General features: G+C 41.3%; 1 protein-coding gene across 1 annotated transcript; it reads left to right on the top strand.

Moving 5' to 3' along the window:
• The first annotated feature begins 302 nt into the window (after nucleotides 1–302).
• On the top strand, nucleotides 303–17,073 carry rspo1 (R-spondin 1). Its single transcript, XM_076152738.1, has 6 exons — nucleotides 303–697; nucleotides 4,524–5,160; nucleotides 7,248–7,439; nucleotides 10,496–10,639; nucleotides 11,608–11,832; nucleotides 15,357–17,073. Exons 2-6 carry the CDS (start codon nucleotides 5,064–5,066, stop codon nucleotides 15,566–15,568), a joined length of 870 nt encoding a protein of 289 aa, XP_076008853.1. The 5' UTR covers nucleotides 303–697; nucleotides 4,524–5,063; the 3' UTR covers nucleotides 15,569–17,073.
• Nucleotides 17,074–17,273: the final 200 nt, after the last annotated feature.

The following is a 17,273-nucleotide window of genomic DNA, read 5'->3' as shown; positions in this document are numbered from 1 at the left end:
GATTGAAACCACTTTATTTGGATGAATCCCGTCAGTTGCAGGGCTTTTACAACACAGTATTTTGTATTTTTCTATTAGAACAGCTTCAGTTCGGAGTCCGGCTCAGGTTTTTCATCTCTCATGGAGCAGCGGGGGGGTGGGGGTGGGTGGAGGGGGGGAGGTGGGGCCTGCATCGCCTGCTGGCATCGTCCCGTTCGGATGCAAATATTCCGGCTGTGCGCGACTCCAATTGCCCGAGTTGGATGCAGTCAGACGCCCCAAAGTGGATTTATGTGGAAAAAAGAAGAAGCGTTTCGATCCAAACCAGCGTCCGAACTTCGGCAGAAAAAGCGAGAAAAAGTCCGTTACTGCTCTATGATCGGAATTTAGACTCTGTACATACACATTTCTAATCATATATTCTTTTATTCCAGCAATAATTCTTTTATTTATCCATTGCACATTATTGTGTCTCCGGTAGCCTCCGCGTAGCCCGAGAAGGAGATGTTTCGAAACAGTGATTTATAAACGAGAGAGAAATGAAATCATTTGTCTTTTTAAGTGATGACATAGAAAAGCATTTCTTTTCCAAGAAGCATGGAGGTGTCCTGTAGGAGGAGTTCCAAACAACTTACGGATTTTCCCTTATAAAAAAGGAAATTGAGTCCGGATCGTTCACTGACCGACATTATTCGGGAACCGTGAATATCCAATACAGGTGGGTGGGTTCTTATTTTACATTGTTTGTCCTAATGTTTTTGTTTTGTCGATGATTTTGGATTAGCGGTGTCGATTTATGGGAATTTCTATAATTTAAACGGTGCATTTTGTCCTAAGTAATGTAAAAACGGTACACCTTTACATAATTTTGACAGGAAATCATGTTGAAGTTTTATTATTTTTTATTCTTATAAGTATTATTATCATTAGTGGTAGACGTAGTAATACATTACGTTTTAGAACTTGTACTTTGAAATAAAACTCAAATAGTTGTTTTTGACAAAAATGCACATGTTCCCAATGGGACTTTGAATCCACGATATACCCTCAGTATTGAGAGAGAGAGAGAGTTAATCTTGGTTTATGTAGGGATAGTTTGACAGTTTCTGGGCTACACAGAGTTTACTGCTGGGCTGATACTCCCTGTCATCTAATGGAGCCGCCAGGACATCTTCAAAACTTGAAACGATAGACGGGAAGGAATTTAGAACAACAGCAAAGGACTGATGCTGAAGTGAACAGAACACCTGAGTTTTCTTCCTCTTAAAGAACAGAGCTGTACATGTTTGGCAGCTTGCAAGTCAAAGTTCCCCCTCTGACTATGTGGGATCAAGGCAGGCGTCAGTACTTACAGAAAGACCAGGGTGGCGAGCCCAGTGATGCTGAGCGGGGAACACATCTGACCTCTCGTGCCCTGTCTCGTGCCCTGCACTTACTCACTGCCAAAACGGTTGTGGCATTTGTGGAAGCTGTTGGTGTCCAGGAAAGCCTTTTCTCACTTGCTGAGATGGACAGCCTATGATTTTCGGTTTAAGTTAAAAAGGTGTTGAGAGCATGGGTGCGTCATAAGGATGATGGCAACTGCCGGTCTGTGTTTCATATTCCATCAACACCTCCTGGCTCCCTCCCTCTTTCTTTCCCTTCAGCTCTCTCGCTGTTTTCTTCTTCTATTTCTCTCTCTCTCTCTCTCTCTCTCTCTCTCTCTCTCTCTCTCTCTCTCGCTCTCTCTCTCTCTCGCGCCACTCAAGCTTATGGCTTGGATGTAGAAGTCAGGGACAGAAATCTGAATAAATTGAACGTGAATGTTCACTATGGAAGGGGGAAGGGGTGTGTGTGTGTGTGTGGGGAAGGGGGAAGGGGGGGGTCGGCATGGCTTTGTTCTCTGCACACTTGGACCACTAGATCTGTGAAGGAAAATGTGCTCATTTTATACCCAGCCGTTACCGCAAACTCCACTTTTGGTACATGTGTGGCAAATGGCACTTAAACAATATTTTATTTGAAAAGTAGAATGTTTGAGGTTAGTGTGGGGCCTCACATATTTGATGGAACAGGCAAAGTTTAGCTCCAGCATTCTGGGTATTCCCATGTGAGGAAAAGATGACTGTATTTTGACGTAATTGACATCAAATGTTGGAATTCTGTGTCTATTTCATTCCATTATTTTGTGTTGTGTTACTTTACCAAACTGCAATTGTAATATTTGTCTGTTTCTCACTCTTTTTCACATTTTCACTTTTCCTAGTAGTGTTGTGCGTTAATTAAGGTATAAATAGTGGAATAGTGAATTTAACAACCAGCTTCCAAAAAAGATCCAAATATCGCTCTCTCAGAAAAAAATTAATATCAACGCATTACTGACATTGAAAATAGTTTATAGAAAAGTGGCTCAATTTTAAAATATGAATATATGAATAGTATAAATCCCAGAAAAAATGTCAATCCATGGTTTGCTTTGCGTAGCTGGTTACATGGTTGTTCATATCATTTCCACCGTTAAACCTTAGTAGAGCTCAAATTTGTCCTTGTGTTCACGCACCTCTGATTCACTTTATGAAAACATATTTAGTCATGTTGTGTCATGTGTTATTTTTAAACATAATAGTCCTGATTTTACATTTTGCACAAATGAATATTGGATTTTCTGTTTTAGCTGCTTACTGCCACATAATTCTGTTTTGTTGACTCAGTTTATTGAGGCTGAAATCAAATGAACAGAAGGTCCTCAGACACCACATAGACACAAAAAATGAGATGTTGATTACATTATTACATGTTTTGATATATTTTTCCTTCCTGTAACCTCTCAAATGAGGCAGAATCATTAACAGGAGGAAGAGTTCATCGACAGGTTGTATTTGTAACTCTGAGCTCAGAGTTGTGGCACCTTCTCCAGTTCAATAAATTCCCACAGTGGGAGCTCCCTTTCAGTGTTTGAATAATTGATAAATCAAATTTAGGACTTACAAAGCAGGCAATTTAATCTCCTGACTATTTGATGAGCGGGGCTTAGTTTCACCGGCCTCAGCTGAATTAGAAAAGGCAGCAGAGAGTGACAACTTTAAGCATTCACACATGTGCCACGGTCGTGTACAGCTGTGATGTGACATGTTCACAGGAGAGGGGGTCTAAGATGAAACTGAACAAGAAACAGGTGAACCAAAAGCAGTTTTCCTCATCCATGTTTCATTCCCGATCTCTCTCCGAGTCGACAGCCCGATCCTGTCTCTTATCTCTACGGTGGGGGAGCAGATATGAATGTGCTGAGGTGGGCTTTTGGCAGGTTGCGCAGAGTCGAGGGAGTGCAGGGTTATGAAAGAATCTCTGGCACATGTCTTGAGTTAGTCAGAGCAGGAAAAGTTGTTCTGACTGATCCAGAGCCATAGCATGTCCCATTCTCCAATCATCACTCTCTCACGTAACAAACAGGTGCTTAGAGATGACTCGCGCCACATTTTTGGCTCCTTCCTGTAAATATGGCTTTACCGAGGGGTGTCACTGATATTGCGAGTCATTATGAAGTAAATAAACGTGCTGCTACGGAAAGAAAGTCTCAGGTGTTGTCCAAGTAGAAGCTAGATTGTTGCCTGGTGCTTCGTGCAGCATATCAGTCCTCTGTTTCATTGGAATGGACATTTTCAGGCATGATGGTGCGTGCATGGTGTGTGTGCATGTATGTGTTTGTTAACATTAATGTTGTGTTTTTGACTCATGCTTATCCTCAGCAGAATGTTTTATTAATCAATATTATTCTAATGTCATCTGGATTTGTTTATTTATGTTGTATGTTTTTAAGCTTGTAGTGTTTAACTGTACTCAATTTCCCTGAATAGAATAGACAGGAAGATGTGAAATCATTTTCTCCCATTTTGATTTACTCCTGTACTCAAGATCCTAATGCTTGTTGGAATGTTTAGATGGGGACAAATGGCATTGTCCTTTGCATGATTCAGAGCTACAACCAACTCAACAGCCAAATATGGTCCTATTTTTCTTTATTGAGCTGCGAGGGAGGACCTCCCATTGCTCAGACCCGAACATGTTCTGTGTGTCCTCTTCACACAAGAGCTGTAAATACAGGCAGACTGTGACACTATCTGAACAAAATCTCAGCACCAAATATAACAGAGTCCTTTCGTCTGAGAGTGTATTCTATCTCCCAGAGAGAGCAGAATACATTGCATTTTGAAGGATAAACAGGCCTAGTTTATCATCTCCAAAAACATCTCAGATAGTTGTGACCCCTAAAATGTTTCTGTCTTTTTCTACAATCAGTGTTCATCATATGTGCCTGACTTTCATTCAGATTGTTGGGTGTTGTTAGTCATCGTTTTTTATGTCCCAAATAAGTCTTGGCTACAAGTCCCACATCAACCTCTAACTCAAGACAGGCAAGTCACAAATCCAGACTGATAAGCCAAGACTTTGGACTTACTTTATATGGAACAGTATCGCCCTGGTAACAGTGATCAGTTGTCATCTCCTTCGCCTGCAACAAACCCATTCCAAAAACAAAATCTTTTTCTGTCTCTTTTTCTTTTTAGGAGGTCCTGTCAAGAACTGCTCTCTTTCTCCATTGTCTCATTTTGTGCCTCCTCAGAACATCTTTAGTAAGTCATATGTTCATGGACCCTAGCACTCTCATGCACCAAACTCTCCCTGCTAGTCCACCTCAAGCTTCATGGCTTAAACTACCAGAAGAACCACAATCTCCTCTCCATTTCCTCAGTTCTTCCTCTCATCAGTGCAACAGCTCAACTCCTTCCATCCCACTCTGTCTACTCCCTTTGCATTCACTTCCACCAGCGTGATGGCTTGTTTTGCCCCAGGCGCATTCAGACTTGCAACCACAGCATCACCCTCCACTACTCAGACTTGCATACGCGGTAGTCAATAGAGGAAAAAAGAGGGAGGAAAGAAAAGAAGAGATAGAGAGCAGCTCCGAAAGCACAACAGGAAGGAGGGACCAGCAGTCCCGACACCAGAGGGATCCACCTGACCCAGAGTGGAAGGGCCCCCCCCCCACACCTGATCCATCTGGCTGCAGGGGGGGACCCTGCGTGGCCGAGAAGGCAACAGGGAATATGCAGCTGGGACTGGTGGCGCTGGCAATGGTCTTCCTCAGCTCCATGGGTCACAGTGACGTTGTCAAGCTCTCCAAGACGAGAAGGCAAAAACGGGGTGAGTTCCATCAAATTTCACTCTTTTACACATTATTTGATCCGTATTTCTTCTTCCTACGCATGCTGACTTTCCTTCCTGTGGTCTGGCTCACATGCCTCGTAGACATTTTACAGGCAAAATAAAGATAACATTTTGTTTATTTTCTCATCATTTTTTATTTGTTTTTCCAAAGCGGTTTCAGTTACTTAGCGTTTCCCCTGAATGGATTGTTTTACTTCCCCTTTCTAAGATTATGCCTCTCTTAGTTTATGTAAAACTTTATGGGTATTAAGATTGTTTATAGAGGGGATTTTGATGGACTCAGTTCTGTTCTCCTGTTTTTGCGTTTGACTCTGTGGGCACATAATAGAACAAGTATCTGAAAGTTCTAAGCCCTCAGTTGGACTGTGTTGTCGTGCCCATTTTTCTGACCTCACGCAACAACAAAGATGGTGCTCAGGCTTTGCTCTGTGCAGGATACCTCTGGCCTCAGCGCCGGTGTTACTGTCAGCTTTGAAATAACTCCGTCTTTACACACAAGGAGCTTTCAGGCCATGCCAGCCCCCACCCACCCCCACCTCTGTGAACCAGAACTCATATTAAACCGGGACTAGTCTCAGTAACAGATGTTGTGTTATACAAACCACACACACTGGGAAGGCAGAACTGTTGTTTGTATGATAGAAATAGAATATTTTGACAGTATATACTCAGATGACATTCAAAGATACACAATGTCTCTGAATGCTGTTGTGGTTTGTCTCGTGCCATGGTAATGAGGGCATACGGGTCATACACACGTACACGAGCGCCCTCTAGAGCGTTGCAGACACATAGTGGCTTTTTTCCCTCCCATCCCAAATGTAATGAGGATTGTACTTTACCCATCTGATTTGCAGCCATCATTAATTTGAAATGAAGGATTATTATGACATGTGCATATTTCATCTGATCCATGTCTCCTTCAGCCAGCTTCTCTGGTTTTGCAAATAGCTCTTGAGCACATTCGCGCCGACAACGGAGAGGCTCGTTTTCCTCCCCACAGGGCTTTGTGTCTTCGTCGTCTGTTCTAAAGAATGAACACAAAAACCATCAGAGAGGAGAGAAGCTCATATTGCTCCTCCAGCTCCAGACAACACAGAGTCTCACTCTTTCAGCGACCGTGGGTCAGAACAGTTTAACCATTACACCCCAGGATCATTATTAGTCACCAATAAGGCCTTGCTGTAACTGCTGTGTTCAGGATTATGGTGACATGGTGTAATCTATTCATGGGTGAACACTTTTGACACTTTTAACGTCTAGATTATCTCCAGAAGGGAGGAGGACATATAGAGTGCTGTGTGGGGTGATACAGTACAGGGGTATAAATCAGCTGTGATGACTGCAGTTTTATGTGCGATTGGCTCCCAGAAGAAAGGATTTACACACACTTTCCTGAGCGATGATTTAGATTGCTTTGTTTTTTCAGAAGATAAGGGAATTGGATTAATGTCCATTCCTTGGATTACACGGACGTGAAGTGTAAATGCATCTGCAGCACATTTAGAGTTGGAGTGGGCAGAAATGGCTCCTCTGTGTATTGACAGGCTGTTACTTGCTGCCGTCTTACGTCTATCGTTCAGTGAAGACATTGGCTTCCCTTTTTTTTTTTTACCACGTCCTTCCCGAGTGATCCACGTACCCCAGTGAATGGTCTATACGGTGTTAGCCGCATGATTTTGACTGGCTCTTGGTCAACTGTCAGCCCCGATTACCGGGGTTTCTCCGAAGGAAAATCTGTTGAGGATCTCCACAAGCATTTTGAGGTAAACAGAGAATAACGGCTCAAACAAAGATGTTTGGCGTGGTAACATAAAGCTGAAAGCGTTAACCCCTGCTTGTTAGACTGATAAAGTGCTGGCAGGTTTATTGCTGGGTTTGTGGTAATGCCAGAAAACATTAAAAGTTCTTTCTTGTTGTTCTTGCAGGCATTGCAGAATACTGACAAATGGCTCTGTAATTTCCTCATTAAAGTTCATATCAGGCACCATGCTGTTCTCTTCTCTTTCTCCACATCCCAGCCTGATCATTCCTTTCTACCCATTCTCCTTATGTTTCCACAGTTAGTACCGAGGGGCCACCATCTTGTCCCAAAGGCTGTGACCGCTGCTCTGAGTTTAATGGCTGTGTGAAATGCAAACCCAAGCTCTTCATCTTCCTGGAGCGCAATGACATCCGTCAGATTGGCGTGTGCCTTGCATCCTGCCCTATGGGATACTTTGGCATGAGGAACCCAGAAGCCAACAGATGCACCCGTGAGTTTTGCACAAAACTTTGATGTGTCCACAGGCAAATGAAATCCACAGTTACATTTGGTATCCTCCAATGACTGGGACTGCTCACACATTAGCAACACCCAGCTGTAAAAACCAACCCTGCTAGTGTTCTTGTGTCAGGGCATGTTGATACTTACAATTGACTGGATGTGTACACCAGATGGTTGTCATGCATCTCCTGTACGTTGAAGTATGCACTGTGCACACCATCAAGAATGAACTCTATAGCTGTGTCTCATTTCATGGGATGCATCCTTGAGGGACAGCAGAAGGCAGATGGTTTGGTCTAAATGTTTCAAATTGGACAGCCTGCAAAGATTCCCTTACATCATCCTCTGTGTCACCAAGGTTCTTGTTTCATCGTACATGACTTCACGTGAGAGTTTTCTTTGTTTACTCCCACTGATACTCAGACAAAGGACATTGCCTTCAAAATCCTTTTAGTTAGTTTCTTTATTGTGTCATAGAAGAAATTAATTATTGTTTTGGTGTGATAGTTTCTCGGAAAAACAAAGGAGGGAGTAACCAGTTGCGTCTTCTTCCAAACAACATTTGAACGTTTCTTGGCGGTGTTCAGAGGATCCCTCCTTGCTGAGACAGTGTAGTTAAGCAACTATGACACCTTCAGATTTCCCTCGAAATCGGACACAGCTTTAGATTTATTAGATGCAGGAGCTGCAAAAATATTGGGGGGCAGTAACGACAACTTTTGTCTTCAGAAATTTAGGGTCCTGTGTCAACCATCAGTTTGCCAATTAATTTACTACACACCTAGCTGTCTAATGTGTGTGGTGATAAATATTGATTTATATTATATTATATTATATTATATTATATTATATTATATTATATTATATTATATTATATTATATTGTATTGTATTGTATTGTATTGTATTGAATTGTATTATATTATATCATATTATATTATATTATATTATATTATATTATATTATATTATATTATATTATATTATACATATGCAGTTGCAGCTGTTTATCCCTGTGGAAAAACAGGCACAAAAATATCAAAACACCAAACCCATCAAGGGTATAATCTATAGCCTAAGTAATTGGCCTTGTTAGGTTTGACTCATTTGGATGCCTGGTGGAAGGTTGGCCACACAGTACTTGCCAAATGCACTTAGTTGGTTATGGTGGCACAATTCCAGTATTTTTGGACATGGAGTGCCAGCGCTTCAATCTCAGCCTGTTTCCCCTTACGTGTGAGCAGAAAACAGGATTGGAACAAAATCCCAACAAAAACATTTCTAATGCATTGTTGTTTGTCTCTTTTCAAGAGAATATCTGTGTTTTCCATTTGGCCCTCATATGCTCGGTTCAACCAAGTTCACAGTCCATGTTTGTTGTACATTCTCTGAAGTACCGAAACTTGCATTATTTTAATATGAGTGTGTAAAAATGACTCTTAAAATAGAAATATTTTATATCATTGAAAGCATCGGGAACAAAAGCAGAATTTACAAGTACAGCTGATTGCTCTCAGCCACATCGCGCTCATTTTTAGTTATATCTACTGCTTTAAGATAGTCATGCTCTAGGTGTGGCTGACAGCCTGTAGTGATTTGCTGATTCTGCTACAGGATGAAAAATGCAGGGTGTTTCTCCTTTGAGATGATTTGCTTGACAGCCCTTTTCTATCTGACTTAATATCTGTCAGATGTGCTAAATCACATTTCCTCTCAAATTCTCACATTTACACAACCTGATATTAGATAAAGCTCAAAGTATGGAAATTCTGAATGGCAATTTCATATTTTCACTGACAAGATTTAAAAACAGGAGCTGGATTTTGCGCTCCAGCTGTTTTGTATTACAATGATAACTTAACTCATTTGAGCCCAATGTCCCGTAGATCCTACGTTAAGAAACATATTTAGTGTAAATCAGATTTCTGCAGTCCAAAGTAACCTGTGCGTGAACAGTAGCTTTAAGATGCTGTGCCGATCTGAGGTTTAAGGTGAATCGAAATCACTTCATTGTTCATTCTATCACTGCAGATCACAATCTCAGATCTCAAGTATTGTAACTATTTGTTAGTATTTTAAACATTCACAGGTAGGTATAGGTAGATGTATTGGGAAAATGTATGTATGTATGTATTTTAGATCACATATACAGAATTTCCATACAAGCAGCAAAAGATTGACATTATTTAGTGATAACTTAGCCACACATGATAATGTCTTGATGTTATTCAGTGAAGCCCACCTGATCTTGATTTGTTGCAAGGAAATCCACAGGTCAAGCATTGAGTGACATGTCTTGAATTGAATAGAATCGTGACTTGTCTGAAATTAAGCCTGCAAACACAAAATTTTGCTGCGACATGCTTACAAATTGTAAATGAACGCCAGCAGGAACATTCAGTGCCCAGTGAAGCTTCCTTTCATAGATCATTGAAATACTGACAACCAAGAAGTTATAATGGAAAACATTTCCATTGTTCTGCATTGTTTTAGTAGTCTAATGTTTCAGTCCATGCAGTGCTGAATCCGTCTCATGAATGGTCAGAGTTAAGAATGAATTCAAAGTCTTGGGAAACCTCCTCAGATTTTAAGCTCTTATTTTCCTGTGTATGTAATTACAGTAACTCAGTTATGTTGTTTGTTTGACTGGAGAGTCAGATTTTAATGAGTCTAATGTGTGTGGAGAAACCCTCTGACTCACTGTACTCCTTGCCTGTACTCATTTACACCCACTTTCCAAAATAGCTAGGCCTGTAGTGAATGTCTTTTTAAGAAAAGAGTGTTATTCGTGAAATATCACCCTAAATAGACTCCTGTGTTGTTTTATCACTAATAAATCTCTCTGAGGAAATAAAATTCAAGCTCTTCTTGTCCTCCCTTACGAGACCCCTTGGCTTTTTTCAGAGCAATGAATATTCCATTAAAACAACAAAAGGCTGAACAAGAACAAAATATTGGAGGCATGTGACAATAACACAAGTTGGCAGAATCAATGTGACTTTGACTGATTTGATGTTTTCATTTGATCCTCTCTTTTTGTCTTTCAGAATGTAAAATAGACAATTGTGATGCGTGTTTCAATCGCAATTTTTGCACAAAATGTAAGGAGGGCTTGTATTCACACAGAGGGCGATGTTATGTCAGCTGCCCTCCAGGACTGCGAACTGCCAATGCCACCATGGAGTGTGTAGGTGAGTGACCTTTGACCTGCAACTATTTACTCACTTCAGTCATTAGCCGTAGCATTGAAACATTATTAGTATTATTGCAGTGTCTTTCCCTGAAACAAACCAGCTCATAGGTGGGGGCCACATATTGACCCACTTAGCCTTTATTACGCTTAGCCTATCGCTTCATCTGAACAGCTTGCTATGTTCAGTTGTCTGGCCTGCAATAAGGGACGTGAACCTTTACAAAAAAAAAGAAAAAACATCTCTTGAGGTTTTTCTTTCTGTTCTTTTTCTTTTTGGAGAGAATATTCTGTCACAAGTTAGTAACTGCAGTGCTAATAGTGAAACCCAGAACACCTCAGGCATGTTGGCTCGGGAAAGACCCAAATACAGAGAAGGCCTGGTGTTCTAACTTGCCTCTCTCTGTCACCTCCTGCTTTTATCTGCTGAACAATCTGGATAACTTCATTTTTGGTGCATTCATAGTCCATAACAAGCCTGTCATTCAGTCTTCCTCTATTTAAAAAAAGCAAATTTAGAGAAAGCGCATTCCTTGCCCACCGCCATGTAAACGTCAAAACGTTATATGAGCAAAGAAATACACATAGTTTCAATATTTGTTTGGGTTTTGGTTTAACATGTAAAGAAGCACATGTTGTGCAGAATGAAGTAACACTGAAATGCTGAACATGAGATCAAATTCCTGGACTTGTTTCCTGGCTTACGACCGAATGTTCCACCAGATATAAATTAGCTTTGGAAGAATTTGAGATATCCAGCTAACACACAAACAAACAGCACTAAAAACAAAACTGTCTTGGCAGAGCTATAGTTCTAAACGTGTCTGCAGGGTTGGAAATCACTTAGCATGGACTTAAACGGTTGAGCCATCAAAAAAAACTAAAACGAATAGAAGGATGTGAAACAAATGTGAAAATTGAACTTGTGCATTATTCACTGTATTTGTGTTTGTGCTGGTTTTGCTCCAGGACAACCTGTTGTGGAGTGCGAACTGGGCGAGTGGAGCCAATGGAGTACCTGCATGAAGAAGAATAAAACTTGTGGTTTTAAAAAAGGCTCGCAGTCTCGAATCCGCGTGCCCCTTCAGCAGGTCCACGGCTCGGTCACCCAGCCTGCCCTCGGCACTTCACAGACCTGTGTTCAGCAGACAGAGAAAAGGAAGTGCACTGTAACCAAGACCCCATGTGGGAGAGGTAAAGAACAACTGCATGAATTGTAATGTTGACAGAAAACCACACAACCATCCATCTGTATGCTTAACCTGAGCAGAGTTGGAGCACCATTCCATTAGGCAAAATTCTGGATTCTACGGGTTCCAATTCCCCTTATCCACACGTTTAGATTGGATTGCGGGAGCCTAAACAGAACTAGTCCCTGTGATCCTTGTTTATTAAAAAGGTCCATTTTGGGACGGCACAGTGAACAGTGGACTGCGCTGACTGATGACTGACAGAGCCGTTTCCTCAACATCCAAAGGCCTGCGTGCCCGCCAGAGTGTCTGTGACCTGCAGGGTGTTGATCGCATTTGGTTTGGCTGAGCTTACACACGGATACAGAATCACTTCTCTTCTCAGCATGTAAACAATAAACTCTTTTTTGGAGCCAAGCAGATGATGGGCGGACATTACACGCTGTAATGCTGGACGAGGATCAGAGCAGGAGAGAGCTATTTGCTCCGATGCTCGTCGAAGCGTGAGGTTTACACGGCCGTGACATGTTTGCTTGGGCTCTTATCGTCCACACACCAACGTGCTCTCCAGCAGGTTAACAGTCCTTCTCACCAGTCAGTGGCCACAATCAATGTTCATAACAGCTTATTAGTCATTCGCAGCTATGGCTAATAAATGATGAATCTGGCCAGTTGCTCCAGAGTTTATTGGATGAAAACTACACCAAAAACAGCAACGATCATGGTTATTCGCTTTCAAACATTTCCCACTTAATAAAGGAATAATCAGGATAAAAGTATAAAGTCAGTGTAAGAGGGAAGGAGGAATTGTCGCTGGTGAAGAGTTATTAGTGCGTGTTTTTGTGTCACACTCCATTGCTTTTTGTGAGTTTTGTTTAGTGTGCCATTTTTTAGCAAAGCTGTTAGTTTACAGTTATTCACGAGTACAATGTGTACTGTAAATGGGCGGTATAAAACTTCATTGGACTGTGGCACGCTTAAGGGATTTCAGGCACAGCAGCAACATTGCGTAATGATATTTGCAGAGTTTGGATGTTGCGACACGTAATAGATGATCTGTCTGGTTGTATGCACGTAAACATGCAGGAGGCTTTGCACTCTATATGGCTTTGGGTGAAAGGAACAGGACACGATCTGACATTGTCACACACACATCTACGGTCGCGTCTGCAGGGAAGGAGGCCGAGGGTGCTTGGGATCGCTCAGTGAGGAGTGGAGCCTGTGTTGAACAGGATGAGAAATGAGAAGCAAATTTACTCTGTATGACGCCTGCATCCTGGAAAGAATGTCCACCTTGGGTTCAGAGGAATAATTAACAGTGAATTATTATAAACTGCCCTATAAAAACTGCTACATTGCCTGCCAGATTTCTAAACTTTGGAGCTAAGATACTGTAGGTCATATCAGAAAGGCAAGCATGACAAGTGAGGTGTCACCTGACAAGCAATGAACCTGACTCATCGAAGCTTTCAGGATTGTGAAATGGTGGTGGACCCAAGGCGCTTCGGTTCTCCTTTACTTTGCTGGTAAATATGTTGTAAGACGCATTTTCCTGCCAAGACATATAGGAATTCATTTACTTATGTGAAGTAATGTGTGATGTTTGATGGTACCATGTCTCCGGTGAACCAGTTAATGTGGGTAAACTGACCATGTGCAGCTGTGGATCCTTCTGTGGGAGTTGGCCGGCAGGCTGGCTATATAAAACACAGGGGCAGACCTTGTATAACATTAGTGATTTAGTGGTCTGCAGATCTCACGCTTTGTGTTGATTTGGCTGCAGTTTTTTCCCTTTCCTGAAGCCCCGCATTAGAGTCTCACGCGAAAACAGAATTTGCTGGATGTGTTACTGCATTTGTCAGGCAAAATTGTTTAGCTTGGATGGAGAGGAGGTGCAATCAGGGTTGTCAGAAACTGATGGAGTCCCCCTCTCTGGGTTCCATTAGTGATTTGTTAGAGAACTAATTAAGTCCTTACACAGTAAGCACATCAACTCCGCTGCTGCAGAGTGTGTAAGGACTCTTTACTCCACTCACACTTACAGTATTGTGCCTCATTGATACAAACTGAATGATTACAGCTCAGTATTGAGTTTTTGTTTGATTCGTGCCCAAGATGTATCCGAAATGGTTACATCCATGAAAGCACATAGATATCAAACGTGTTGGACATCAAGTCTTGTGTGTTAAGAGCTAATGACCAAATGACCTCAGCAGTGACAGATGTTTTCTTTATTTTAGCACTAATGGCTCTGAAAAAAAATATTCTGAGTTAATTCTGCTTGTACACTACTGTGTGGGACGAAGCCTTCTAGCTTTTCATCAGAGAGGAAATCAGCCGTAGCTCTGCACAGGTCTATGTCAAATAAACAACAGCATTTTTGTTGAAACTAATTTTACATCAGGTCTCTATATTTGTGTTTTGAATGTACACCAATTTTCCTCCTATGGAAAATGTTCTCAAGGAAATCTGAGAAAGATTATACCTTTTTTCATTTAACTTTGTAATTATACTGGCACATCACAGTCTGAAAAAGGCTGGTAGTGAAATAAACACAGACCCTACTGTACTAACTGCACAACAATAGATAAACACGGTGGCGCCATAAACCGTGCTGTTGTAAAATGCGTGGTGAACACTGTCCAGCCCTTGGCACGTGTTCACACAGTTTCAAGTGAGTGCAGAGACTCTCAACACACAACTCACATCACAGCAAACATCCTCCAGCTTAACCCCCTCCCTCCTATACACTAAATGGGATACTTTAGGGCCCTGCCTAAACAATCCCCATCTGACACTCGACAGAAAGTCCATTTCCACCTTCTGACAGCTCTTCACATCCTTATGGGGCCATTACCGGGCCCTTGACAATGTTTAACTCATTGTGTCAGTGATTCTGTGATGATTTATATAACGGACACTTGTGTCAATTGAACGTGAGTGAGTGCTCTTAGAGTGTACAGCAGCAACTGAACCAAACCCTCTCGTCCACTGAACAACTGTATGTGACCATTAATGGGCTTCGAAACATAATTGTAATGGATGTTTCTATTTCAAGAGCAATTATACTCTTAAAATGTGTAATAGGTGTGCATGTGTTTTGTAGGCGTCGATGCTGAAGTAGGAATTAAAACAATTATCCCAGTTTGGGTTACGACTGTGCTCCTTATATTGATTACTATTTGTTGTTGCTCAGTTGGGATACACAGTTGTTGACAACATTGGTCTTATTCTAACAACAGACTGGTCTAAGAAGAAGGATACTGTTCTGTGTTTATATGTGCTATAAATATGCCTGATTGTTTTCATTGCTTGAACATTGCCAAAAGTATTGAAAACACCCAAAAAAACACATTTCTGGATCCTCTCCTAGATCCAGGTTGGAACAAAAATGTTGTGTTCTCCTGCCTCACCCATTCGAGTGATCTTACTGACATGGTTTATGGATAATGACACAATAATAGAATAATGAGGAGATAGAGGAGTTTATCTGAGTAATAATATGATCCTGGTGTATTGTCATTTCAGGGAACAGGGGGAAGAACAGGGATCCAAATAGGAGAGAGAGAGAGAACGAACGGGGGCGAGGACGAGACGGCAAAGATGGGAGCCGAGGAGGAGGAGGAGGAGGAGGAGGAGGAGGAGGAGGAGGTGGTGGTGGTGGCGGCGGCGGGAAGAGAAGAAAAGGCCAGAGCAGGACAACCACTGCTCCCAGTGTCACAACAAGCTCTGTCTCCTAACTTCCAATGCCTGCTGGGTGCCGCTGAGAGAGAAACAGAGACAATGCGTCACCCAGCAGCAGGTGACAGAGCAAAGTGACAAATGAAAGGATTAATGCTGCTATGTACTTAAGAAGATGTGTAAATAGAAATGGAGGTTGTGCTGCAATACAACAGGCTTTCCAGAGTTTCTTTTTTTTTTTTGAAGGGATGACATTTCTGGAGGAGACTGTTACTGACTTTTATTCCACTGTGAGGGATTCCTGTTGGACAGCAAAGATTGTGGTTCGACGTGGCTCGTTTCATAAACCGACCTATGTCACTCTTGAATTACGAACAAATAATGTGTTTCAAGTGCAGCAGTCACGCTGGAAGCCTGATAATGAATGAAGGATCTTTTCAGTCTGTTCTGGTTAGTGATGTAATTTTTCCCAATATGTTTTTTTTTCACAATATGTTTTTCATTTGTTTTTGTGTTTGTGAGTGGTAGCAGATGGATTTTGTCGAAAGCTACCATATGTGAAAGAAAATGAATATTCTATAGTCTTCATACTTTTTATTTTCTTATTGTATGATGAAACAAAAGAGAATGGCACTGGAAATCATTTGCGGTAGTTGAGGACAGAAGGTCTTGTCCATATTTTGGAAAGAAGAGAGAAGAGATCCAGTTACAAAACAATCCTAAGAAAAGATGGAGAGGAGGATTACGGGGAGCTCAGCTCATATCCTTCTCCGGAGTCTTGACAATAATTTCGCCAATTGATAGCCTTGTTTGTTTCTAATGAAATGTTGCTGTTGGTATCAGTAAATAAATCTGCACAGAAAATGAGGAATAAAAATTTGTATTTGCATGGAGACGAGGTTGCATGTGCATGCCTTTGTGCATGTGTGTGTGTGTGTCTGGGTGTGCGTCTGTTTGTCCGTATTTGTGTGTGTGTGACTACCCAAAGCCTGGGCGCCTGTTTACTTTGTATGTGTTTCTGCACAAAGTCGAGTTGTTTGTTCTTGGAATTCAGTTGTTGTACATGTGCATCTATGTTTGCACATACAGTATGTGTTAATATTGGCGTCAGAGATCGGATGAAGGAAAAGGATCTGGAAAACAAGCGGAACCAATGTAAAAGCACAGTAATATATCAAATATGCAGTAACTACAAGTCACAGAGTCATTATGTAAACCGTCGGCTGCTCAGTAATCATGTTTGTTTGCAACAGGGTCTGAAAATTTTGCACAACCATAACGTTCCATACAGCTCGAGTTTCAGAGGAATTGTCATATTTTAAACATTTATACTCCAAAGTTCTGGCTTCATTACAGGGGAGAAACATTTTCATACAATGTTTTCCACCCGTCTGTTTTCTTTACACAATATATTATTTCCAGGATCGGTTACACTTCATTATTCATTCATATTATGGATTGTGATACTGAATATGTCAATCTGTGTTTATCATCAAACATAAGGAGTATTAGTATCATCATGTATATCATATTCTGTGAAAGCTGAAATAAAGTTCAGATGAAGTCATCCACTGGCTTAGCAAGAAGTCTATTTGATTAAGATTACAAGGGTTGATTGATAAGTTCTGAGCCCACTGTGGAAATATCTGACTTTGTGATGTTGCCACAAAGAATTACATTTTTGTTATTGATAATAAGAAAAAGGTATTGTCTTCCAACTCCAAACATTTCCCGATTCATCAGATGATGAGAGAGATGTTTTTC

Source organism: Genypterus blacodes, unplaced genomic scaffold (assembly GCF_046128005.1).
Source record: "Genypterus blacodes isolate CSIRO-AG114 ecotype Tasmania unplaced genomic scaffold, CSIRO-AGI_Gbla_v1 ptg000057l_1, whole genome shotgun sequence".
NCBI classification, from domain to species: Eukaryota; Metazoa; Chordata; class Actinopteri; order Ophidiiformes; family Ophidiidae; genus Genypterus; species Genypterus blacodes.
This window is presented reverse-complemented; position numbering and strand designations above follow the sequence as displayed.